Consider the following 26,400-nt stretch of genomic DNA (forward strand, 5'->3'; position numbering starts at 1 on the left):
TGCAAGGCGGCCAGGCTCAGAGGGCAGCGCCGGGGTCCGGGGCTTCCCCACGGCCTTTGCTCTCGACAGAACTACTGATTTTCCTTTTATTTTAGCTATGCTGGTGGGAAAGTTTCTGAAAACATACTCCTCTTCCTACATCTTTTTTCTCTTAATGTTTTTAATTCACACACCCAATTAGAAATTAGAAAAGAGAAGTACGCAGAAAACACACTCAGGTCTCCTACCATCCCGCACTGGACTATCCACAGTTCGTGGAGCCATGTCCGGAGTTAATAAACATGTATATGTTCCAAAACTGGGTGGTTCAAGGTATGCTATTTTATATCGTGCATTTTGCACATTAATAGTTCATGAATACTTTAGTTCATGAATACTTTTGTATCAGTAAGTTCATTTCGAAGACTTACTCTGTTTTAGAGACCACTATGATTGATACATTTAATCAAGCCCCCTCTTTTTTTTTAACAAATAAGCTGTTTCCAGCTCTTCTGTATTATAAATCATCATAAGCAGTCACCCATGCGTTTATTCATTGTTTGACACCAATGTCACTAAGAACCGTTCAAAGCAACAGGGACCCACGGGAGCTCAGCGCCCCGGCCGTCGCATTGTTCTCGGAGCTGCGGCAGCTCACGTTTGCCAACTGCCTGAAACACGGCGCCCGCCAACCCTCCCCCCGCACCCCGCTGTCCCCATCGCCGCCGCGGAGGGGGCAGCAAGGGGACCCCACTCTGGGCTAGCCCCCATCTAAACCAGGCCTAAAAGCCCATCTTACCACCTGTGCAGCGGGCTGAACAGAGGGCCTCGCAGGAAGACGTCGCCCAGAACCTCCGAATGCCACCCCATTCGGAAAAAGGGCCTCTGTAGACGCGGTTCGGTTAAGCATCTCGAGAGGAGATCATGCTGGATTAGGTAGACTCTAAACTCAATGACAAGTGCCTTTATTTTAAAAAGAGAGAGAGGAGGGAAGACTCAGAGGAGCGACGGGAGGAGCTAGAGCGAGACCGGTGAGGCGCGCGGCAGGCCAGGGGCGCCGAGGGGCGCCGAGGGCCGCCGGCTGCCGCACGAGGGGGGCGGGGTCGCTCCCCGCGGAGCCCCCGGGAGGGGCCGCGCTGCCCACACCTTGGATTCAGAGCTCTAGCCCCCAGAGCTGTGAGAGAATAAACGCCTGTTCCTTCAAGCCACCTGGCTTGGGCCATCGGCAGTGACAGTAGCCCTGGGAAGTGAACGCAACCTGCTGTCTCTTTTGCATGTAGTTAAATTTTTAGGACTGTTGGTACAGAGACTAATGTAATCCAGGCCGGGCCACATCCATTTTTTTTCCCTCTGAGTTAAACATTTCTGTGGCCCTTGATAGCACAGTGGTCCTTCCACAGTCCTGCTGTGCCGGGCGGGGGCCGGGGGAGTCAGCCCCACCCTGCCGCGCGAGCGGGGGCTCCAGCTTCAGCCCCTTCCCACCACCCTCCTGCGTGCGGGGAGCCGCCTGGCCCGAGGTCGGGCCCGTCCTAGCGTGGTCCAGACCCAGCGACTCATCAGCGTGGGCATCCGAAGGCCTGGACGGCTCTGTCCAGGGTGGGACAATCGGAAGAACCACCTGGCACAGCGCCCCGTGCGGCGGGCGGGCGGGCAGAGGCTGCCTGGGGGTCTGTATCCCCGCAGACTCCTTCCTCCACCCACTTCCTCCCCACCCCGTCCCTTCCACAGGGGAGGGGTCAATTCCAAAATGACATCCTGCTTTAAACCCTGTCTCAGAGTCCCCTTCCTGGGCATCGAGCCCAAGAGGGCAACGGAGTACAGAGGGGACTTGCGGTGCGTACCCACATCTCCGTAGCTCAAAACCAGGCTGAAGTCCCCTCACAGTTTAAGGATGGAGTCACAGGTGCAACATGGGAGCGGCGTGAGGGTGCTCTCAGCACAGCATCAGGAGAGGGGTCACCGAGGGGGCGGGGGCCCCCAGGGAGTCTCTGGGGTGCAAACAGTGCCCTACTTCTTGATGTTGGTGGGCTTCCTACTTCTCCGTGTCTGCTTGTGAGTGTTTTTCAACAGTCCATGGACGGTTTGCGCAGTGCTCTGTGATGATAAATCTCACATTAAAAAAGGAAAAGGTTTAACAAAACAAGTATACTTACGGCCACCGCTATTGTCCCTGTGACTTCCGCGACCACGCGGCTCCGTGTTCTGTCCCCTCCAAGAAGCAGTAGAAGGGAAGGCTTTACCTACGCTGGGCGACAACTCTGTCCCCCACGGTCCTGGCTCGCACGTCTCAGTGGAGTGAAATTGGGGGTCCAAGCAAGGCCGCGAAGGGGCGGTGGGGCGGGGTGGACGGTCGTAACTTCCCTCAACCGGCCACGGGTGTGATTGTTTCCACGAATGATGACGTCGGGGCCCTTGTTACCCGTGCTTCCCAGCACTGGGATCTCCGAGTCTGACCCCAGCTTCCAGGCTGTTAGTGTCACATCCAGTGACCCTCTCCGGGACAGTAAGAGACACTTTCCCCTTCCTGAGACTTGTCTTCAATTAAAGAGCAAGTGGACGTCAAGACAGTATGTAATCCCCGCCATCAGTGGAGCGGGAGCCGACCCTCACCTCCCCCCAGACGGGCCGCTTGAGGGAACGGGGCCCACGGCACCACCACGGCCTAGAAGTGTCCTTCCCGTCGTCCTTGAAGCCACCAGAAAAGTTAGCAAAAGCTTTACGCTCAGGGAAGGAGGAAAGCCACGGCTGAAAGGCCGCATTCCTTGCTCATGGCCGTTCAGAATTGTGGCAAAGGAGTGATGCTGTGAGACCTCTCGAGGCAAGACAGTCCACTGGGCTCCGTCTGCCACACGGGAGCCGCCCCGAAAGGCGCCCAGCGGGAAGCACAAAGCGGACCCCTGCGAAGTGCAGAGCGGGCTGCCCTCCAGAAGCGGAGGACAGTGATTTCATGGACGTCCCTGTGCCAGGGCCACTTAGAAATCTCAGCCCTTGTACTTGCACGGGCACTTACTGGTTTCCATCCAACCTTTTAAAAAGCCGATGCTGGATTCAAAAGTTATTCTCTGAAACAGGTTGGTAGTTTTTCTCCAGGCCTCAGAAGAGCTACGATGTGGGGGAGTTGAAGTGGAGTAGGGCCCCTCCACCCACCTTTCTCTGCTGGCCACACGCCTCGGGTGGACATTCTCCCATCACTGCTACTCACAGCACTGCCATGGGACTTGGAAGCACCCCCCTTCCTGCCCCACCCCTGCGTGGGCAGGAAATCACGCTGCCTAGCGACCACGCTACTTCATGCCAAGTGCCGTGCCAGGTGCTCTTACGCAGCTCGTTTCATTTCCCCTCCGTAACCCTATGACCTAGATAGTGTTCCCATTTTACAGATGACATAACTGAGGCTCGGGACGATTGCCCAAGGTGGCCTTGGTTAAAAATGGCAGAACTGAGACAGCAACACAATAATCTCCCTCCTTAGTTGAGATTCCTGACAGATACAATATACGTAAACGGCGTGGCACGGTTGCTGTCCGACGAGTAGTGTTGCTGTTCTTGCTAAGTGTACCACCCACTGCAGGAGAGGGCTCCACCGCCCAACTCCCTCACGTCTCCTAACACAGCGGCATTCCACCAGCACCGTCGCGAGCCCCACAGAGACCCTACGCGACCACCGAATGGGCAAAGGACGAAAAAGGACGCTTTACAGGAAAAGGGGAAAGCGATGGCCTTGAAACCTGTAAGAATACGCTCAACATAATAAGAAAAATTAAAAGGAGAGAAGAGCTTACCTATCAGATTAGCACAGATCAAAAGCTCTGATAACACACCCTATTGAGGAAGACAGTGCTTGTAGGACTATAGACCGGGAGGACGCCCCCGCCCGCCAAGGCGGGCATTTTCTTGACGTCTGTCAAATGCTACATGGATATGCCCTGCAGCCCTGCAATCCCCCGTGAGTCCATTTTGCTCGTTGCTCAGGCCTTTCGCTCTGTGGGACGCCTGTGCAAGGCGCTCACTGCCGGGCTCTGGGTTTTTCCAGAGCGCAGAGAGCGACGATGAGAAACGGTCATCAGCACGGGGTCGGTTGAATAAAGGCCATGCGTGGGAGCTGGGGCTCGCTCGGCAACCATTAAAGAAACAATGGAGTGAGCGCCAAGTCCCGCTCCCACGCGGTAGACACCAAGCAGTTTCAAAATGTCACTGCATCGAATCTTCATCACGACCCAGTGAGGAAGGCACTCATTTCCCCCGCGGACGAGGAAGCGGAGGCACCTGGCCCCAGGTCGCCCAGTGAGGGAGCGGCCGGGGCAGGCTCTGGACCCAGGCGGCCGGCCCCAAGTTCACTCCCACGTGCTGCACCGTACAAGGACAATCCGGCTTTGCACACGCCCATCACAAAATAGGACAGTGAAAATAACTACGCAGGCAATCCCATGAAGACGTTGGATGACAACAAAAAGGGTAAAGCAAGAAGAATCCTTAGAATGCAAAATGTAAAATTAATAACTCCAGTTAAAATATATAATACATAATAAATAATAAATAAATCTAATAAACAAATCTAAGAGTGGGTGTTTTGAAAATATAAACCACTCTATAATGTAACGGAGAAAAATCAATAGAGAAAGTACATGCTTTGAAACCTGGCAAACGCAGAGCTGGCCCCAGCTCTCCCTGGCAAGAGAGCCATAGCCAGGAAGCCAAGGGGGACCATATCTTAGACCATAAAAAGTCCTCAACAAATTTAAAAGATTTATTAAAAAAAACTGGCTCATGTGACTGTGGGGGCTGAGAGGTCCCACGGTCAGCCCACCGCGAGCTTTTGGCCCAGGGGAGTCTGTGGGGTGGGGCCAGTCTGAGCCCTAAGGCCCGGGAACCGAAGGACCGGTGATTTAAGTCCCGGTCAAAGGGCAGGGGAAGTCCAAGGCCACTCAGTCAGGCACGGAGAGGAAGTCCTCTCTCCCTCCATGTCTTGCCCTACTCAGGCCCTGGCGTGCTGGGCGACATCCGCCCACGCTGGGACGGCACTCTGCTTGACTCAGCCCACTGGTCCAAGTGCCAATCTCTCTTGGAAACACCTGCACAGACACACCCAGAACTAACGTTTTACCGGACAGCTCGGTGTCCCATCGCCCAGTGGATGCGTAAGATGAACCACCGTGTTGCCTGGCCTGGGGGGCATAGAAGACCCACAGCAAAACTCAGCCGGGTCCACGTGGGCAGGGAGAGCTCTCATCTTGGGCCCTTCGTGTCGGGCATTGTCTAGGTCCCAGTCTGCACACCCGGGTTCTCAAGCACGCCGCCGACTGAAACTCCAAGGACACCGCAGGGAGCGGAGAAGCTCGCAGTTCCTTGGGGACTGTCAGGCGCAGGATGCTTCCTGCAAGGACACGCACTTGTTGCAGGTCAAGGAGGCATTTGCCACTGGTTTCTTCTCCTCTGAACACTAGCTCATTTTATTATGAATTTCAGAGGAATGACTGCAAGTAAAGAACCTTTTTATAATCAGTTCAAGTATGTGGTGAAAACACTACTTACAAATTGCAGAAAGAATTAGGCAACACTTTCAAAACTATAGAACGAAGAAAGTTCAGAGTTCTAAAGCATATATTCCACTCAGCAATGAGAAAAAAATATATAAGCAAGACATTTAAAGTAAGAAAACAAGTGAGAAGTCCTAAAAAAAGAAAACTAAATTCTATACACTTTATAACAATGATAAGAAATAATCGTGATGAGAGAGACATAGAGAGTCTTATTTCTCACAAGAGATGAGAACATTAGAAGCAACAGAAACAATGGCTGGCTATAAAAGGATGAAGAGAGCTGTGAGATGATGTAATACTACTAATATAAAATCTCATTTTAAGTAAGGATTAGATACAGCAAAACTTTTCGAGACCAGGACAGAGTTTCTTCAGTGTTTTTCAAACTTGCCTCAGTCAGCCCCAAGGCATGAGGAGAAACTGAAGTGAGCTGACGGAGGGAGAAAGGACAGAGACAATCTGGGAACATTTCTAAGGTAGGTGAATTTTTTTTTGAAAAGTATTTCACAAATTACCAATTAACCCCGGTGCCTCCTGTTTTAAAATTATCCACACACAATAACAGAAGAGCCGATCCTTGAATGCGCCAGAGAAAGCGGTCCAGATGGTTTTCAGATCCATAAATAATGGGATTGATTAAAAATAGGTCACCCAAATCAATCTAATTGCCTTCTATTTTTAATGTAAATTCTTTCCATTGATTTTTTAAAAAATGGATAGCCCATTAAAACGCATTAATCATGACCCAAAGAGTATAGTTGTATTGCAAAAAGCCTAAGGTGAAGAGCAAAAAGCAATTTCCCACCGCATGAAGCTGAGGTGGGAGCGTCACCCGGCGGAGCGGAGCCCTGCTTCTCCCAGGAAAAAACATTTCTGGGTAAAAGCTGGGAGGCGAGATATCGTTGTGATAAAATGCTGCATGACAGCAGATCTAGGATGTTTGAGCCACGCATGGATTGTTTGGGCAAATGGCCTCCGGCTTTGTGGAGCCAAGGTAAAAACGCATGATCAGTTCTTCTGTGTTTTCATTACATGAGTGATGCACGCTGGTAGTTGCAGAATACGCATTCATTCTAGGAAATGCAGCTGAGGGAAACTAACATAAAAAATAATCCACAATGCCGTCATCCAGTGGTAACACTGGGAGCATTTTGATATATACATACTCATATGTTTTAAATTTTTATTTATTTTTAGAGAGAGGGGAAGGGAAGGAGAAAGAGAGGGAGAGAAACATCAATGTGTGCTTACCTCTCACGCGACCCCTCCTGGGGACCTGGCCTGCAACCCAGGCACATGCCCTGACTGGGAATCGAACTGGTGACCTTTTTGGTTAGCAGGCCCGTGCTCAACCCACTGAGCCACACCAGCCAGGGCTACATATTCATATTTTTAAAACATACAGTGGATACTTTTAAATTGCAAATACATAATACATGTTTGTAACCTCCATTATACTAAGAAAAAAATCACTCACATTTAAGATGACAATATAGTTCTTCAAAATTGCTGTGAATAGGACATAGATAGGTATCATCATTTATTCAACCTTCCGTCTCACATTGGACTTTATAAACATGCTTCACTACAGATCCCACAGCTAACTCCTTGCCAACATCCTGGATTTCTTAGGAGAGATCCCAAAAAGAAGGCTGATTAAATCAAAGGATAAGCATATCTGTGAGCTGTGACTGGCGCCTCCTGGAAAGCCCACCCCTCGGCTCTCTCCCACCCAGCCTTTCCATTGGTCCTGAAATGGCAGAAGAGGGTGAACCCTTTTCTTGGGGGACTGATGCTTATGGTTGATTGTTCATCTCGGAGCGATGCTTCCGCTGCCACATAGCAGTTTCTACGTCGGCTCTGGGACCAGCCAAAAGCTGTGCCTCTCCAACCAGACCGGGGGATGACATATCCACACCTTTCCAACATAAAAGTACAAGCATGGCAACTCTATGCAGAATAAACCCCCATTTATTACATAAAATTGTATAAAATCCAGGCACATTTTATGAGAGTAGACATATAATAATTTCAGGGAGAATTACTTCCTGTGTACACAATTTTAAACAGCACTTCGATGGTTTGAAATTCTGGCCCGGCCAGCAGAGGGTGCTGTGCAGCACAGCCAGAAGTGGAGATTCTGTAGCAGGACTGAGCACCCCCTCACCCCTGCAGGCTACGGAAACCATGACACCCCGAGCAGCCACACCAGCTCCGTCCACTGCCAGGCGAGGAGCTGACTTGTGATCCTTCCCTGTGACGTGGGGGTGGGAGGGGCGAGGGAGGAGTTTGGTAGGGTGTCTGGGTCACATGTTTAGGTTGCTAAGGCATGTGTGAGGGAAGGGAGGCCTTGTGGAGAACGGGGTCAAGCTAGGGGCATGGTGTGGGGCTCCTTCCTTCGCTGGGCCACCACCTTGGACCAGCGGTTGGGGAAGGCCAGCCAGAGAGGACCGGGAGACCACCAAGCGTGAAGGACACAGGCCGACGCACCAGCTTTGGCTGGTTCAGAGAGGATTAGCCACAGCGCCCATGTTTTCCGACCTTTGATGAAAGGCATGAGCTTGAGTTTGAGAATCTCTCTCCAGAATTTGCCCATGAGCCCCTGGGATAGAGGCAGATCCTTGAACAGACCAAGAAGCCCTGGAACCTGGGGGTGGTCTCCTAGGAGTAAGGACCAGGACCTAATACAGGCCAAATTCAGTAAGTGTGATAAATCATGATCACACTTTTTAGAGTCATAGAAGAGACAGTTTTCCAAGCCTTAAAAGAAAAACAAATGTTATCCAAGGCATCACACTCCAAATGTGACAGTTAAATGTTTGAAAACTAACCTGACTGTGCAAACAGGGTGAAGGGAACAGCAGGTTCAACTTCTGAACATTCATTAGGAGGGAGGAAGGGGGAAAAATATTTTAAAACCTCAGCTTATTTGTGAAAATTGGAAAAGCAACAAACTGCATGTCGATTCTGTGGCCACTTGCAGTCGGGCCCTGGTTACAGGCTGGATCCTCCAGGGCGCAGAGCGGGACACAGCTGGCGTGCAGGGTGTCCATTAGGGAGTGCCCTTCCGTCAGGCACCTGTGGAGAGGAGGGAGCGAATCAAGACAGGACACGTTGCCCGCCGTGACTTCCACTGGGAGCTCAGGAGCAGGAGGGTTGCCCCCAAGACTGAAACAGCCCAGCCTTCATACTCCCACCTGGATCCGCTTTTGGACTTGGGCCACCCTGGGGCCCCAGGACCCGATGAGGGGCTCCTGCACCTGAGACGGCACCTGCAGACGGCCCTCCCAGCCGCGGGGTCCCCTCGAAGGCGGATCTGGGCAGCCCATCCCTAAGGCCATCACTGTCCATCCCCTGGGCACTTACACTGCAGGAGCCCCGAAGTTCTTCCCACTGCCTTGTGCTCCCCTCCTTTCTGCTGGATGGTGTGAGAGGATTGGGGAGGAAGCTGGGAGGAGGTGAGCAGCCCCACCTACGGACCTACCTGTGCTCCAGATTATGCCCGTTATTGTCACATGCCCTGGAAATTATAGCAGCACAAGCACATGGATATGATTAAGATATGAAGCTGAATAAAACTTTTCTAAAGTATGCATTGAATTCAACAACCATACCCAAAGGCAGACAATTCTTTTCCATACTTTATAGAGAAAATACTGCAAAATTATTACCAACCCAGAGGCCAATACATATATAAAAATATATATATGTACGAGAAAGTTATGCCAGAAGGTTAAAAAATATTATCTTTTCTTGGGTTTTGTGACGTTTATGGTACTTCTCTCTAAATACATGTTCACCTGCCTGGCTCCTTTTGTGTTCGTAATTTGGGGGACTCTTTCTTGGCCCCGGCTCTCGTGACAGCGCTGGGCCCCGAGGAGGGTGGGTTGGGGACGCCAAGGCCCCAGGGAGAACTACGGGTGAGGGGGCTGCCCTGCGTCCGGCCGTGCACACCGGGTGAAATCGTACGGACTTTCCAGGATTCGCGCGTGGCCATGTTGATTATCGGGCACCGGAGAAGCCCGAGGGCTAACCGTGCAGTTACCGTGCGCACGCGCGTCGGCGCACCCCCTCCCCAGACAGCGGAGCGGGGCGGATGCAGAAACTCCGGCCCGCATTGGCCGGAGAAAAGCTCAATACGGCGTTTGAAAGGCCCAATCAGCACCCACCCTCTCCACGCCAGCCAATGGAAAACCCGAGGGGTGGGCAGGAAGGGCGGAGTCACTATTTGAACCGGGACGCGGTTCTAAGACTCCCAGTCCTACTTTTTCCTGCGGGAGTCGAGGTTTGGAGCTCCGCGCGCCATGGAAGACGAGGTCACGGGGGATGACGTGCTGCTGCAGAAGCTCAGGGACAGCCGCCGCCGCTTCCAAAGGCACATGCAGCAGCTGCTCGAGAAGGTGCGGTCCCCTACCGGCCCGCTGGCAGGGGCGCGAGGCCGGCGAAGCAGGGGAAGACAGGGTGGGGGGCCTGGGTAAGGAGGGAAGCGGCGGGACGTGGAGGTGGAGTTTGGGTCCGGGGGTAAGGAGAGAGGAGGCGGGGTTCAGGGGCCGCGGGCAAGCCCGGGGGGCTTGGAGGTCCGGGGGCAGGGTAAGTAAGGACTTGTAGCGGGGAATCGCTCCGCAGCCCGGGTCAGGGGCTTTGCGCCCTCTGACGCGACTTGACGTCCCTTTCTCCCCTGCAGTACAACCAACCCTTCGAGGATGCCCCGGTAGTGCAAATGTCCACGCTGACCTACGAGACGCCCCAAGGTATGGAATCATCCTCCCCTCCCCTTCTGAATATTTCCAGTTAACTGGTTAATGGTTAGTGTTGCAAACTGACTTAAACTTCATGGATTCAGTCTGGTAAAGAGCTAAAGAGAGTTTGCCCTGGGTGATGTCAGTTTCTCCCATTCAGCCTTAAGACCTACGTGTTATTACTAATGAAAACCAAGCTCAGACCCAGTTCTGCCGTGGGTTGGATAAGACAGGCACAAAAAGGTTCATGAGACCTGACCTTTAGATGGAGTCCTAGCTCTTTGGCTTCTTAGCTGACCCTTGATACCTCAGGTGAAAAGTTTACACAGATAGAAGCCAAGGTATGCCAGCTGCAGGTTTCTTGTACTCTCTGGTCTGCAGCAGGTGGTGCCAACTCTCACCCTAGGGCAGGACGCAGGGCCCTGTAGCCATCGTTCCTGTCGGCTTCACCACGAATGGGCAGTGTCTGGAATACTTTGCCAGTTTGTGTGTCTCGGATACCACTTAATTTCACCAGTGAAAACTCTTGCCTGCCGTTGTGATGCGAACAGTAGTTGAAGCAAGCAAACAGCTGCTGGCAGTCACGCTGCAGCATGTAGAAGACCACCCGGAGGGCTCGATAAGGCACAGGTTCCTGGGGCTCCTGACCGCAGATGCTGGGTGCGGGGCCAGTGGGTCTGCAGCCTAACAAGGTGCTAGCTGATGGTTTAGCACAGGTCCCCTGATCTGCTGCTTAGCCTGAAGAGACACTCGTTTAGGGAGTGAGCTGTCTGATTAAATGCTAGCTGACCACCCTTGCAGCATGGATTCCCGATTTAAGGCAAGGCCATAGGGAGTGTTCTGGAACTAACCCCCTCCGGCACTGAAACGATGAGGACAGCAGGAAGGTACTAGCAGTTCGCATGTGTTGACCACTGAGTGCACGCTTCTCGAAGTCTCGTGTGTCTGATTCGCAGCCATCCTGCAAGGTGGGCACTGCTTGCACAATCATCCCTGCTTCCTGGCCGGGGGAAAGCAGAGAGAGAGAGGTTAATGAACTTGCCCCGTGTCACTTAGTCAAGGTGGGAAAGCCTGGGTTTGGCTCCAGGTGCACTTGCTCAGGCCTTGCCTGTTCTGGGGAGGCTGCGCGGCACCGTGATCAGCAGTGCAGTCCCTGTGCGGGGCTCGCAACCGGGCCCTACCTCGCGGGCCGCTGGCCTGGGCTGCTTCCCTGACCCCGCTCAGTCCCCATCTGTACCATGAACTCGGTGGGTGCCTGCCCTGCAGAGAGCAGGAGTCCTATTCGAGTTAATATGTAAGTGAGTGTGTGTGAACACTCACCGAGGCGCGCTTGGAAAGGGTTTAGACTAAAACCTGGAGCGTTATCGCTGTGGATGTTTTCGCTGCTGTTGCCTCCAATGACCGTTTCAAGCCTTGAAACCCCATAATCCCTCCTGATCGACTTGAATTGACCTGGGAGCAAATGAAGGTTTCGGAAGAGAAGACGTGTCTTGCTCGGTTCTATAAACTAGTAAGTGGCAGGACTCCAAAACTCACGTTTACCCTTGTGCTCAGCGCTTGCTCTGTATGGGTGATGTACGGGCTGTCCCTGGAAACGCGTCCCCTGTACCGGGGGCAGGGAGAGCGCCTCGAGGGTGCTCACCCTGACCCTCCTCGCAGTGTGTGGGTCGCCCTCTGTGTCTGTCCTGAGGAGGACAGTGCTTGGTGTTCACATGTTCCTTGTTTCCACTTAACTCTGTGGCCTAATGATGAAATTTGACCAGCTGCTGCCCCCTAGGTAGAGATATTCATTAACGACGGACTTTTGTCTAATCTTGATTTTAAAAAAGAAAAAACCTTCCGCCTCACCAAGATGAAAAACAACAGAAGATCAGAAACATGGCCTGGTTTTAATATAATTTCCTTTTGCTTGTCACTTGGGTTTTCTTTGCGGATGAAACAGGAACTTGGTGTTCAGGATGACTTAAGCGGTCGTTTTTATTTTGTTTCTTTTCTTAAGGATCGAGAGTCTGGGGTGGAGGACTAGTAAAGAACAAGAACAAAGGCCAAATCCAGGTATTTAATGTCATGTGTTACTGCGAACAGGCCTCGCAGTGGAGGGATAACAATGCGAACGAAGGTGCGGCAGAGCCGTGACCGCACCGGCAGCCTCTGGAGGCCACCACGGGCCCTTCTTCCACAGCGTTCTCACCTTAACTGCCCTATTGTCTGTTTTTAAGGATTTACTGAAAAGCATTTCTTCCACTGCTTGTTAAGTGCAAGGAAGAGCTGTGTGATGCTTAAGCCCTTGCTGTCCCCCCGAGTCCCCTCCACCCTAGACAGCTGGACCCCATGCGCATAGCTGGGCCGGCTGGGCAGGCCTCTCCCCGTCCCACGCTTCAGCCACAGCTTCAGCCTCTCCTCACTGGGTTCTTACAGGAACAACCAAGTCCAGGTCCTTCTAGGGAAGGAAAATGCCTCCTTCCCTCTCTGAAAGGGGAAGGGGAGGTTAGGGAGGGGGTGCCGTGCGCAGGCGCACGGTTCTTTCCTTCTGCGCTGCACTACCTCCCAAAGCCCAGTGGCGGGTTTGTTTCACCCGAGTTTGCCCATGGACGCTGCAGCTCTGCAGTCTATTATGCCCACGGGAGGTGCTGGTACCGCTGCCCTCCGGCTGCGCCATCCTACGCGATAGTAACCTTCGCCGGAGTCTGGCACCTCTGCTTCCCCGCCGAGGAGACTGCGCCAAATGAAAACCTTGGGGTTAGGGTTCCAAAGCAATTAACAGCAATCCAGGAGTCAAATTTCTTCCTGATTAATTACTTTAATAACACTCATAATACATTTAGTCGTAGAAATGTGACAAATACATAACTGCATACTTAAAATTAACCTGACTTCTCTAGACAGTCACTAATGATACTTTAGTATAATGTGATTCCTCTTTATAATACACGAGTTCATAAGTACGCATATTTTTGCCCTCCTTTATTCCACTTAATATATATTGTGAATGTTCCCCTTCCTTTAAAGCTGCTCTCTTGTTGATAGACATTTGGCTGTTCGCACCTTCCTTTATTGCCAGTCAGGATCAGCACCCTTTCCCTGTGAGGGGCCGCATGGTAAATAGTTGAGGCTTTGCTGGCCACTTGGTCTCTTCCACAGCTACTCGGCTCTGTGTCCCAAGGGGGAAGGAGCCATAGACAGCACGTGCACTATCAGGCATGGCTGTGTTCCGATAAAATTTCATTTATAAATCCTCTTTGGAGGATAATCCTGGTCTCTTCTCAGTACTGATATCGCCCCTTTTCAGTTGTAGGGTTATTAAGTCGAAGGACACGCACTCTTTGTACCCAAGAGTGACGCCCACCAGTCAGGTAGTCCTGTGGCAAAATGTTGTCATCTGGATAGTTAAGGTTTTTGCTCCAAGTGTAGACCCCTCCTCTGGGGTCTACAGAATTTTAAAGGCCTTTCCTGGAATTAGAAAACTGGGCACAGTAGGTGAGGACAGGTCAGGTGTCTACAACCCGAAATGGGTGATTATGTCCAAATCTGCCTTTTTCTTTCCCAGACACCCAAACATTCAACCCCCGCCCCTGCCCCTCCCCAGGACTGCTGCTCGGAGGCTGGGGGCTTGTTCGGCAAGCCAGCTTGGCCCGCACCGAGCCCCAGCTCCTCTGGAGCCCCCGGAGCCCCGGCAGTCAGGGTTTGGCGAGAGTGGGCGGCCGCCCCGTAATTTTAGACCAAGTTCTGCCGCAGCCCCAGACACAGCAGCGACACGCAGCCCCCCAAACGCCCCAGGGAGGACCCAGTCACCCTGTGCTCCCGCAGCCACAGCTCCCCAGCCCTTTGAGACGCGCCCCTAAAGGGCGAGGCCCCAGCGTGCCCTCCCTGCTGTTCTTGCGGGGCTGGGGTCCTCGGATTCCTTAGCCAGCCTGGTACTTTGAACTTCACTAATAAGAGTTCATTGATGGCATTTGTGACTCAGTCCCTGACCACGCCTGGGTCACAAGTCCTGGTCACAACATCCGACCCTCCCTCCGATGGTAACTTAGATTGAACCTGGTTCTGCTTGCGGAGGCTGTAGGCCCCTCCAACATCAAGATAAGCTCGTTGTTAAGGTCACACGCAGTCCCCCAGGAGCCTCTTGAACTTCTGGGTTCTGCCTGACAGTCTAGACACAGTTTTGTCCTGTTTCATTTGCCATCACACATGGGCAGGGTCGGGCCCTTCCGCTCGGGCCTTGGCCTCTCGCTTTGCCTGCTCCGTCTCTCAAAGTCCATGTGGATTTTGAAGTAGCAGCCCTGGGTGCAGCCAAGGGAAGCAGGCTCGTTACCATGGGGAACCTTGGCCACCTACTACAAGTTTGGGGGCCTTTTCTCCCAGAGAAGCCTTGTGAGGCTCCCTGTTCTCCCACAGGAGGCTTGTTCCTTTTCAGGGGCTTTGAAATGTCTTATGACTGAAACGAGTGTGTCTTTTTCACCTTCCACATGTCAAGGGCTCCCCCGCGGAGACGGTCAGCAGGAAGGATGGCCTCACACAGGAGGACGGGCTGCCCGCGCCCTGCGCGCAGGACCTGGGACTGGGTGAGTGTGTCCTGGGCCAGAAATCGAGGTCACGAGGGACTGGGCCTGCCATGTCTCTGGGACAACATTTAAAGTCTAGATTCCTCCGATTACTGTTTTAAAAAACAGAACATCTTCAAGTGTCCCGCTACTTCCTCCTACACTCCCCGTAGGGGCTGTGGTGCACTGTGATACTTGACGCATGAGCCGTACTCAAATATTCTAGAATAATAAACACACACCCCTGGACCCCTCCCAATTTTTTAACATTTTGCAAAAAAAAAAAAAACCACAATCTCAAGAATTTAATAAGACCTAAGATTTGCCCTTATGAGGTGGTGGCACGAACGCCCCGCTTCCACCGCAGTCTTCCTGCCTCCGCCGTCTTCCCTTCTCTTTCATGTTTCCACGGAGGCCTCCCGGTTTTGAAGCTTCTGGAAGGCCTGGCCTTGGCCTCGGTGACGCCGTGCCCTCCCTCTCCTTCCTTCTCAGCCCTCCCGTCTCCACAGGGTGCCCTCTCCAGAGTCGGTCCGGGCCCCTCACTGGTGCCCAGCCCCGGCCCAGGCCCTGTCTGGCTGTGCTTCCTGCCTTGTGGTCTCTCCTGAATACTCTGAGCTCCGCACATCGCACAAGAAGTCGGCCCACAGGCTTGCCCTCAGTACAAGGGCTGCACCGCCTGCCCCGGAACAGGCAGAAGCCTGGCGTCCCTCTGGCTCGGCCCCTCCCCACTCCTCACGCCCAGGACGTCGCTGCCCTGCGCCTGTTGCCGCCCACCATCTCCCGCCTGAGCCCCGCGGGACGCCTGCAATAGGAGCCCCGGGCTCCCTCGCCCCACGGGCGCCTTTGATCGTGCGAATCTGGCCACGTTGCTTCCCTGCTCAAAAGCAGAGTCCAAAGCACGCCTGACCCGAATTCCTGGACTTCGCCAGTGAGAGTCCATTGGCGGCGTTCATGGCGATTCTCAGCGGGGCCAGTGGTGGAGATCAGATCAGAGCCCGCCTCTGCCTGAGCGCTTCACCCCTCGCTCCTTCGCTTGGGGTGTAAAGTAACTCTGCAATGGCAGGCCTGTGGCTGGTCTGACCACCCATCTGCTGGCCTGCGTGCACACTGCCCAGCCCTCCCGGCCCCTCGCCGCCCCGGGCGGTCAGGAACACGGTGAAATCCTCGGGGACACTGGCAGAAAGGCCTCGCGGAAGATGTGTACTCGTGGATGTTATTCCTTTACCAATATTCATCCAAATGTTCAACACCATAGATCCTTAAGTCTGTGAATTTCCTGGACCACCCGAAATAACTAGAAATAGCTTTTCTAGAGCTGCACAGCCTCATGTGGTAGTGCTAGCTACCTGTGACTATTGGAGTTAATTGAAAATTAAATAAAACTTAAAATGCGACTCCCCGGCTTCACTAGCCACGGTCCAAGTGTTCAACAGCCACATGCGGCGCAGGGCTGACACATCTGCCAGTAGACGGGGAACTTTCCCTCAACGCAGGGAGTTCATTGGACGCTGCGGGACTCTGACTCAGCCTCTAGGACATCAGCTCGAACTGATGTGAAGGCTGCTATTCCGGTCTCCACCGCTAGAGGCTGTTCCCGCACTGGCGGGGTCTCCGCATCCCCATCACGAGTGTCGGGCCACTGACAGATGGCTGTCACTTGAAGCAACTGGGACTCTTCCCACAGGACACCCGCAAGTGATGCAGAAACCATCCTGGAGAGAAAAGCGCACGCTTTCTCAAAAATCCTGATAGAAATTTCCTTTTTTGCTTTTAGACTCAAGAAGCAGTGATGCTGATGCGACTTCGCACCAAGAGGACCTGGCTGCCCGCGTCTTACCGGTAAGACCCGCCTTCCGCCTGAGGGCGCGGAGCTGGGGCTGGGGGAACAGGCACATGCGCTGTTACCTGGGCCTTCCCCGCACCTTCTAGTTCGGAGGCTCGCTCTTTAGAAATCCGCGCCTCAAGCCTTTGGTCCCCCCCGTCAGGTCCCCTACGCAGCAGGCCTCTCTGCTTCTCCACCTGGCACTTGGCAGCCCTCACTAGCCAAGGTCCGGCCTGATTTACTGACCTTACGCAGGTGCTGGGTGAGGTCCCCTCTGCACAGGGGAAAATCGCAGCTGGGGCTCATACCGCGCCACTCCCCCGAACAAGCCCCGGCGCTAAAAGCTGAGCTCCAAGTCATTCTTGCTCCACAGGGGCCGCGTCCTAGGGAGGCGTTCCGGGGAACCTCTTAGGTGGACCCTGGAAAGCCCATGAGTCATAAGGTCATATGATGCGGGCAGGCCGTTGCTCTGTGTCTGTCTCCCAGCGCGCCCAGGTGGCCCTGGGAACCATCTGTCTCCGTACAGGACCTGCTGCTCACCTTTCCTCCCCTCTGGGATAGACAGGAACACACACGGAACATGGAGTGTCTTACCTGGCTCGTGTCAGGTGCTGGAATAGCTAGCATGTGGCTTTTTCCTGAAATCGCTCTTTTTTTGTGCGTAGGTTTGCTCATATAGCATGTGTGACTTTGGGCACCTAACTATTAGATAAGGTGGTGACCTTGGGGGAGAGAAGGGGGTACCTGGTGAATATTGTGTAGGGGCGGTGGCAGTGACGGGGACGTAGGCGGCCCCACAGTAGGGGCACACGGGACAGCGCGGGTCTGTGTTACCCCCGTCTGCGTCCCCGGGCCCGGCTGCACCTGCTCAGCTGCAGAGTGGGAGGTGAGGTGACAGAGAGGCGACAGGTCCTGCCTCCCGAGTTGGACACTGAACTTCTTTCTTATAAAACATTCCGACTGGGGTTGGATTTAGTGGTGGAGTCCTGGACACACCTGAGGATACGCGGATGGTTTGACTTTTTCTCTGCTCTAGTAACACTGTCATAAACCTCTACATACTTGTACTTTTTGTCTTTCTACTCTCTCTTGGCTTGTTATCAGTTCCCTAAGGTCAGACCCCTCAGTCAGGTGGGCTTTCAGAGGGGCTGGACCGCTCTGTCCTGGCAACAGCGGGAAGTGAAAAGGGGACTTTCAGGAAGGTCATTTAAAGATTTGCACACTAACGAGCTTGCCAGTTTGCTCCAGAATTCAAGAGCTCACCCAGCCCAAAAGCTCTTAAGAATGCTCACTTCTCTTGTATCAGCCTGCAGTGCCTTGGAGCCCTTTGAAGGACGAGCTAAGAAGGAAGTACTTGAACCAGGTGGACACACTGCTGCAAGAGGCAGAGGTAATCCGTTCTCCAGCGTGTGTCTCCGGGTAACTGACCGCAGACTAGAGACGTGCTGCGGTGCAGTGTGGCCTTGCTTTTGTCCTCTCCCTGTGGGGTCTGTAAAGAGCACTCTGAGCGATTGTTTCCAAGCCCTTTCACATACAAGCTTGCAGGCTTCCGCTCCTCTTGAGTGAACGCTCCGGCGCCCCTGGGGCCGCATGGTCAGGGAAGCCGTGGCTGCGGCCTCTGTTGCCCACTGTGTTCTGGGGTGGCTCAGAATCCAGGGGGGCCCACCCTTGAGTGGAGAGGTTCTAAGCCCTGCAAGAGGTGGCCCCTCTCCCCAGGGTCCATGCCCCCAAGTTCCGCTGCAGCCTGCATCCCGGAGCTTTGCTTGAGGAAGAGCAAGAATGCTAAAGGGGCCAGCTCCGTAAAGGTGCCAGTTCCATAAGGGGGCAGGCTCCGTAAGGGGCTGGCTCTGTGGTTTTCCAAGTCCCATCACTGTCTTCTCATAAAACAAAGGGCATTTTAATACCAAATAACTAGGAAGTACATGGGTACAATAAATAATTCATCTCAAAGGCAGCCAACTGAACAGGAACACGTGTGTGTTCATGTGCTCTGTCTGAGGACCACTGGATCAGTGGGTGCACCGGAAGTGCCTTTTGCCTATATCCTAAAGCAGCAGGCAGTGGCCCTCCCGTGGGTATCCTGGAGGCCGCCTCGCCCAAGTCCCTGATTTCCCTAAGACACCTCTTCCCGCCACTGCTGTGAGCCCAACCGGCCGCCGTCCACTATCATCACTGCCGCTGCCAAGCCCAGGAGTTCAGTCCCCTCTTGCATCCTGCGGGGTGGTGTTGGGGAGAACCACCTCGGGGCGTCCCGAGCCAACCGCTGACTTCTTCCTTAAAACCACTTGCTTTGATTTCAGTACTACGATTATGGAGACGGAAATGACACACATGTGACCCTGGTCCCTTCGCTGGCCGCGCCTCCCAGGCCCGCCCATGGTGAGTGTGACAGACAGCGCGAACCGCGCCCCGTGCGCCGCTGGTAGAGCGCGCAGCCCCTACGCTGGGCACACCCCCGTCTGCTGTGCAGGCTCAGTGGCAGAAGCTGTGAGAGCCACCTGCACCTCACAGGCAGATGCGTCTGAGCTCCAAAGTGAGCTGCCTTTCCCCTTCGGGCCCTGGTGTGATTGCTGCTAATTAGCTCTTTGTCCCAACTCGCTATTTTGAAAATGTTTGAATCTCCAGGAAAGTAGGACTCGTTGCAGCAAACCTCCTTCACCTGCCCTTGACAACCAGCTTGTGGTCCCATTTGCTTGATTATCTCTCTCTTTCTCTCTCTCTCTCTCTCTCTCACACACACACACACACACGGTATATATGTATTTGCGCCCACATATACTGTCCCTAAATGCTTCACAAGTACCTCCTATAGCAGATAATTCTGCATAACAGCAGTAAACAGGGCAGGTACCAGAATGTAACTCTGACGCAGTCCAGTTCCACCCACTTTGTCACCTTTGTTCCACCAGCTCATCATCCCTTGGGACCTCACCCTTTGCCTCAGTTGTCTCTGTCACTGTGGCCATCACCTTCCTGTCACCAACTTTTTGAACAGTCCCGGCTGCCAATAGTTTTACAGAATGTCCCTCAATGTGGACTTGTCTGATTGTTTCCTCATGGTGAGGTTCATGCGAAACATGTTTGGCAAACACACCACAGGGGCGATATGTGTCTGCTGGGGACATCTTGTCAGTCTGTCCCATTGTTGGTGACTCTTAAGTCTGGCGGCATAGCTCCAGAAGGACCCACCAGAGGTCTTGCTGTTATGGGCCTTTTTCCCAGAGGCATCGTGGGTGCTCCCTCGAGGTTCCCCGGGCGCCTTTCCCCCACACCTCTCGCCCTGTGTCCTGGCGCCTGGTCACCACCATCGCCTGAGTGGGTGTCAGCGAGTGGGCCTTTCCCGCTCCTTCCATTCCTCCTGCAGGCCTTTGCTGGCATCCCTCGATAAAGAAGAGCTGTCTGTTCCTCCATTTTTTTTTTTTTTAACTTTTCTACAATCAGTAAGAACTCACGAACTTTCTGTTTTAACTCCATGTCAGAATCCACTGCCAGGGCTCAGTTTGATGCTCACGTCGCCCTGGATATAGCCTGGAGCAACCCCTTTCACACTGGCCTCTGTGTCCTCTGACCTGTCCCCATCAGCTTTTGAGCACTTCTCAGCCCTGATTTCATAGTTTTCCTCCCCCCTTAATAACATACGCTCATTTGGTCAGCCATGCGGTGCAAAATAATTTCAGAATTGGGCACCTGTTACTTCTCTGTGTGACAATCTGCTGGAGAAGGTTCGAGATCTCCAAGCAGCAATTTTTGTCCTTAGCCAGCCCCGCTGAGGGAGCACATTCAGGGGACCGTGTGCAGCGTTACTTGGATTTTGTTTTCTCCATCATTTGTTATCAATTTGATATACATTTAGGATCACTTTTTTTCTGTCTGTATTTTAGAGTGATCCCCAGCTTTGTTGGTTTAATTTTATTTTTTTTATGTATAAAACATCGAACATCATGAAGAAGTCAAAGCTGCGTGAAGAGGTGCATTCGAGTCTCTCATTCCTTCTGCCGTCCCTGTAGGCAAACAGCATCGTTGTTTTCTGGACCCTAATTAGTCTGAAAAGGCACCAAGTTCTAAACCACCCCATGGAGAAAGAAGACTCTTGGGGAAGGTTGGTGCTGAGGTGAAATTTAACTTTTATAGCTAGAAAGACATTTTAACAAACGTTCCCAAACATTTGAAGTTTTTCTTTTGTGTTCTGTTGCTCTGAAGAAACCATCACGGTCGTGCCCTGTCCTCAGTCCCACGGCCCCTGGGCACGGCCTGGGTGGGTGGTAACGCGCCTTCCCCTTGTGCTCTTCTCCAGGCCTCTGTGGCGCTGTCTCTGAAGAGTGCCCTCTCGAGCCAGCTGCGTCTTCACACCCGCACTCCACAGACATGGCGGTAGTGCCCAGAAATGACAGTGTCTCCTGGCAAGAGACCAGCAGTCACAGCTTCTCGAGCAGCCAGTCCTTCGTGGCCGACGACATCTGCACCGTGACCATCAGTGACCTGTACGCGGGCATGCTGCACTCCATGAGCCGGCTGCTGAGCGTGAAGCCCTCGTGCATCATCTCCACCAAAACCTTCATCCTCCGGGGCCGGGCCTGTCGGCGGAGGTGTGGGGGCAAGAGCAGGGCAAACAGGACATTCTGCAGGGGTGTCAGGCCTGCGTGGAGGGGCCCCCAGGAAAGGCCTGAGCCCCGTCCCGAGTCGGTGAGAGAGGTCGGAGTCCTGAGAGAGTGCCAGAACGTCCCAGACCTTTCTGGCCAGAAGGCAGTATTAAAATTGGAAAAAGCTTCTTTTGAAGTAAACAAACTCCAAATCTGGAAGGAGCTTAAGGGAATGCCCCGGAAGTTGTCTTCATGGACTTCCGTAGACTCCAGCGCAATGCACCGTCTTGATCGGGAAAATAGATTAATGACATTAAAGTGGTTAATTTCTCCTGTAAAAATAATTTCCAGACCAAGAATGCTGCAGGGCGAGAGAGGGGATCATTACAGGGAGCTCGAAAGCAAATTTGGTAAACTTCACCAGGAATATTGTCTAAGTCCCAGGAAGCCACAGCTGTGCCTGACCTACCCACCCAGCCCCTCTGGGGTCCGCGTGCACAGGGGTGGCTCAGTGAGCCCCGGGGTCCCCCGGGGCTTAGAAACCCACCAGCCAAGTAGATGTTTCAGCAGAGTGAAAGCTAAGAGTCTAAATGAGGCTTTTGCAAACCTGGGCAAACAAGCTCTTGAGGCAGGAAGATGGCTGCCAAAAAGCGGTTCCTCTCTGTCGCTTTCGGAGTCCAACTCCCCGCAGAGCCCAGGCCGCGCTGAGCCAACAGCTGATCTTTTTAAAGGAAATCACCTTGGGATATTTAGGAGGTCGTCATCACTCAGCAAAGCTCTCTCACTCCCCGGGGTACAACCGCTAGGCTCTGCGAGAGACCGTTACGAGGAAATCAAAGAGCAGTTTGACCAGCTCCACCGTAAGTATTGCCGAAAGTCGGCTCAGAGGACGAAGGTGCCCTTCTCTCCTGAAGCATCTCCAGATAAAGCAGGTGTGCAAGTGCAGAATCAAACAGACTTCTTAGGAAAGTCAAATCCGGACTCCAGCTGCCAGAGGCCCCAAAAGTTGCCGGCATCGCCCCAGTGCAGCGTAAGAAGTTCGCTGGGCTCAAGCTCCACTGAGGTTCATCCCTCTGCGTGGTTTGCTGGGGCTGCTGGGTGCGGCCCTGCCCCCCAGGCCAAGAGGCTCCGACTCTCAGACCTCCGGGGGTGTGGAAGGCGGGCCGACTGCCAGGACCCCTCTCGTGTGGTGGGCAGGGCCATCCCGAAGCCCAGGGAAGAAGTCCACAGGGAAAAGAAGGTAAGTTTTGGTCAAATGTGGCTGTTTTACAACATGTGCAAGGTAAGACGCACCAAGGGGGAGCTAACAATACCCTTCATGGAAAAGCTTAACACATTTTCCAGTGGAGCGCGTTGCTTCCACCTCCAGCCCTCCCTGCCAAATCCGCGTGTCCAGCCGCTTCACCTTACCCGCCTTGAAAGTCGCTGTTGTAGGGCGCTGTTGTAGGACGCTGCTGGTCTGGAAGGCAACGCTGCTGTGGACGTCTAGCCCTCCTACTGGGGGCCAGCAGGGGGCGCTGGTGCAGGGTCTCCTGCTCTGCCAGTCATCTCAGTGCCCCGCCTCCTTCCTCCGGTTGCATCTGAGCGACCTGTTAAGCTAGTTTCGTGTGCTGGCACCATTTTATTTTCTCTAGAGACACGTGGGGAGAGGGCAACACAGGTCAATGCGTCATTGAGCATTATCACAGAGGCCAGGTTTTCCGCGTGGACCCTATCGCAGTTCTGCCTGCAGCCGCTCCTCCACCAGCGGACGGGACCGGACTCAGTCTGGTCCGGCGGTTTGGGACTTGATGCGGTGCCTGCAGGTCCGGCCAGTTACAACTTCCTCTTCCCTTCTTACCCCGGCCACCTGGGTGGCCCCTCAGCGGCCGTTCACATGCACCGCCCCCGCCGCCCTAACTATCTCATTTTCTGCTGGTCCTGTGACCCTTCTCAGACACCGTGTGTTTCCTCTCCGAGATGAACCTTCCACCTGAGTTGACACTGTCACCATCCCTTGGCCCCCATGGGCCCGCCCCTGCCCTTGTCCACCCACTAGTGCTGCTCAGCGCTCCCACCCATGTGGCTTCCTCTCCCCAAAAATACTTCAAAAGCCTCGGGAGCTTTGGCTACAAACAGGACTGGGTGCTGTGGATGCGGAAACGACCGCTCCTCCCTGAACAAGCCCAGGGGCCGGCACAGCTCCTTCTGTCCGTCTGGCTCGGATTCGGAGTCTGGGCTTCCTTTCCCTCCTGTTTCCGCTTCCTTCTGGAGCCCCATCTCCTCGGCCTGCGTCCAGCTGGTGCGGCTACAGCCACACCGCACAGCACTGGCTCCTCTGGCCTGAACCGCAAGTGCTGTGTGACCGGTGCCCCATCCGACAAGCGCCCGGGCTCCTCCCGGGCCGCCCGGCAGGTTCCGCCCTGCGAGGGCTCCCGTCCCCTCCCCCCCTCCCTCCCGCTTCCCTCTCCCCTGCCTTCCCAAGTGGAGCTCCAGCAATTTCTCTTGTGCCCCCAGCCCCGATGCTCTGCGTCGCCCCCCCGCCCCCTCTGCAGGGAGCTCTCTGGACACGAGCATACTCTCTAGGTTGGTGGCTCAGGCTCCTTGGCTCACTTCTATCAACTCCCATTTGTTTTATTTTTGAAATTTATTTCTGTGTATAAAATTGTCGGTGAGCAAACCAGAAACAGACTCAACAGACCTGCACTGTGACTTTTCTTCTCAGCACAGGGGTGAGTGGAGTGCTCATATTATGTGGAGAGTTTCCCCTGCGGGACACCCCCCCCCCCCCCCCCCCGGGCTAGGGACCTTCAGGGAGACCCAGGCGGGAGCCAGAGCACAGGCAGGAAGAGTCAGCCAGCGGGCACTAGGCCAGGGGGCGGCCAGGCCCCCGGAGGCACGGCTGGGGCAGGTCCTTGGCCGGACGGAGTCACTTTTCCCTCCCTGTCCGCGTCTTCCCTTGTGTCAGGGCCTCAGGCGGTTTGGCCACCCCACCCCGTCCCCCCAGGCCCACTCGACTTGCAGACCAGGCCACCAGCAGGGTGACTGCATCCCGTGCCCACGTCCAGCCGCGCGCCCACGGCCAACACTGCGGGAGCACGAGGACTGCCACCCTGCTGTCTCTCCCAGGTCGCCTCTCGTACCCCTCGGGAGCCCCTTGCTTCTCATCCGAAAGGGTGCGTTTCACCCAAGGTGACACGTCACGCCCCCCTCGTCCTGCTGTCCCCACGCAGCTCCCTACATCCCCCCGGCCCCGGCCCCGCCAATCTGCTCCCTTTCCTGCGCCTCTCCCTCCATGTCCCCCAATCTGCTCACGCCTCTCCCCTCTCAGGCCGTCTGCTGGCTCAGCCCCGGAGCGTGTGGGTCACTGCCCTCCTCTGCCTCCGCTCCACCCCCTGGACGCCCGGCGCAGTGTCCCTCAGCCGCTCCCAGGCCCAGGCTGGGGCCACGGGCCTCACCGCACACGGGCCGGGCCGGGGCCTGGGCGTGTCGGACCCTGGGTGGCCCCCAGGGCCCTCCGGAGTCTGGGGTATGACAAGCTCCACCCCTGGAGGCCTTCGCAGTTCCATCTTAAACCACAATATAAACATACTTAATCATTTCCTTCTTACTTTTTTCTTCTGTTTCTAAATAGCCCATCCCTTGAGGAAAGGGACCGAATCTTCATGAGCTGTGGCTGCAGGGGAATGGGATTGTAGCGGCTGGCACCGAGTGCTCTCAGTTCACCAGGCCGCGGTGAACCCTCCTTACCCCTTCCTTCCTTGGCCCCCGACGAACACTTTGATTCGATGGGTTCTGCCCCTTCTTGTGGCAAATAAGGATGTTCGGCTTAAGTCTTACAACTGCTGGCTTAGCGGTTACTGTCAGTTTTTGCCGTCATCGTTGTCTTCAGGGGTTTTTGGGTTTTGGTGTTTTGTTTTGTTTTGTTTTTTTGATTTTTAGGGTATTTTAAAGCATGGTGCCATTTTCTATAGAGGAGGACACACTATTATTTATGTGTGTAGACACTGGAATGAATCTAAAACAGTTAAACTCTTGGTGGCTGCCACCGGGAACGCTGGTGGAATTTCACTGAAATCATTTTGTCTTTGTTTTCTAGAGGAAAGAAGAGCACATCTTTCAGGACAGAAGATAAGTGATTTCATGTGAGAAAATTCAAAGCTAAAAATCTATAGTCCAGTTATTTTAAGAGCATTGTCCCTCTTCCCTCATATTCTCTTTGTGTGTACGTTTGATTCTCAAGAATATGCTAGAACGTGCTTGTTATCTGCCCTTCAAAGCAAATTTCAATGAAATTGGTTTCATGAAGATAAACCTGAGTTCTTGGTATAGAAATTATTGGAATAAAGTTGCTCAATTAAAAGTATTACTGTTACACTTTATAGGGCTGTTTGGCTCATGACTTCTCTGCTAAGTGTAGACATGCATGGGTTTCCCATTTCCCTAGAGAAATGGCTTCCTACGGAACCTGCGTGTAAGCCCTGGGAACGCCGACCCTTGACAGAGAAGTATGGCTGCCAGGTCTTTTCAATTCAGACCCGTGGGACGTGGCACCTTCCAGGTCAGGAGGGCGCAAACTGAAACATAAGTCACCTCTAAGAGGCAATTTTCTGTGCTTTTAGAGGAAAGCATACTGTGTTTAAACAGGGCTGCGACGGTCCCCAAGTGCCCTTGCAGCCACACGGCACCCACGGCACCTCACGACTCCTACAGCCGCCGTCCCTAACGGAGCGTCTTCTGTAATAACATACTCTCTGGTGGGCACAGCACAGCCACCAAGCCCATGCGGAGTAATCGTTTTATTGCCATGTGTTACGGATTTTCTATTTTGAATAAAAGATTACAGATAAGGTGATGTGTCTCCCCTTCCCATCCCTCCCCCCGGCTGTCACTGTCCTGAGAATCCTGTACTTTTTCCACCCACATCTTTGCGCTGCGGCCACATAACCCGTACGTATGAGCTCAGGCTGCAGAACAAACTGCTACAGACCGGGTGCTTCCAACAACAGGGATTTATTTCCCACAGTCCTGGAGGCTGGAAATCCGAGACCCGGGCGCCCGCGTGGTCAGGCTCTGGCGAGGACTCTGCCCGACTTGCAGCCGGGGCCTCCCCTCTGCCCTCACAAGGCAGCCGCCGTCCGGTGGCTCTTAGAAGGGCACTAGTCCCACCTTAAAGGCCCCTTCTCAGCCACCCTCACACTGAGGGTAGAGCTTTCATGT

General features: G+C 53.8%; 1 protein-coding gene across 1 annotated transcript; it reads left to right on the forward strand.

Moving 5' to 3' along the window:
* The first annotated feature begins 9,823 nt into the window (after nucleotides 1–9,823).
* Nucleotides 9,824–25,319, forward strand: HJURP (Holliday junction recognition protein). The gene is made up of 9 exons (XM_054570530.1): nucleotides 9,824–9,919; nucleotides 10,204–10,270; nucleotides 12,258–12,313; nucleotides 14,733–14,820; nucleotides 16,574–16,638; nucleotides 17,928–18,032; nucleotides 18,922–19,000; nucleotides 20,985–22,451; nucleotides 25,282–25,319. The coding sequence occupies exons 1-9, from the start codon at nucleotides 9,824–9,826 to the stop codon at nucleotides 25,317–25,319; spliced, it is 2,061 nt and encodes a 686-aa protein (XP_054426505.1).
* The last annotated feature ends 1,081 nt before the right edge of the window (nucleotides 25,320–26,400 follow it).

Source organism: Pteronotus mesoamericanus, unplaced genomic scaffold (assembly GCF_021234165.1).
Source record: "Pteronotus mesoamericanus isolate MK-2021 breed Mesoamerican mustached bat unplaced genomic scaffold, CSHL_Meso_final contig_1018, whole genome shotgun sequence".
NCBI classification, from domain to species: domain Eukaryota; kingdom Metazoa; phylum Chordata; class Mammalia; order Chiroptera; family Mormoopidae; genus Pteronotus; species Pteronotus mesoamericanus.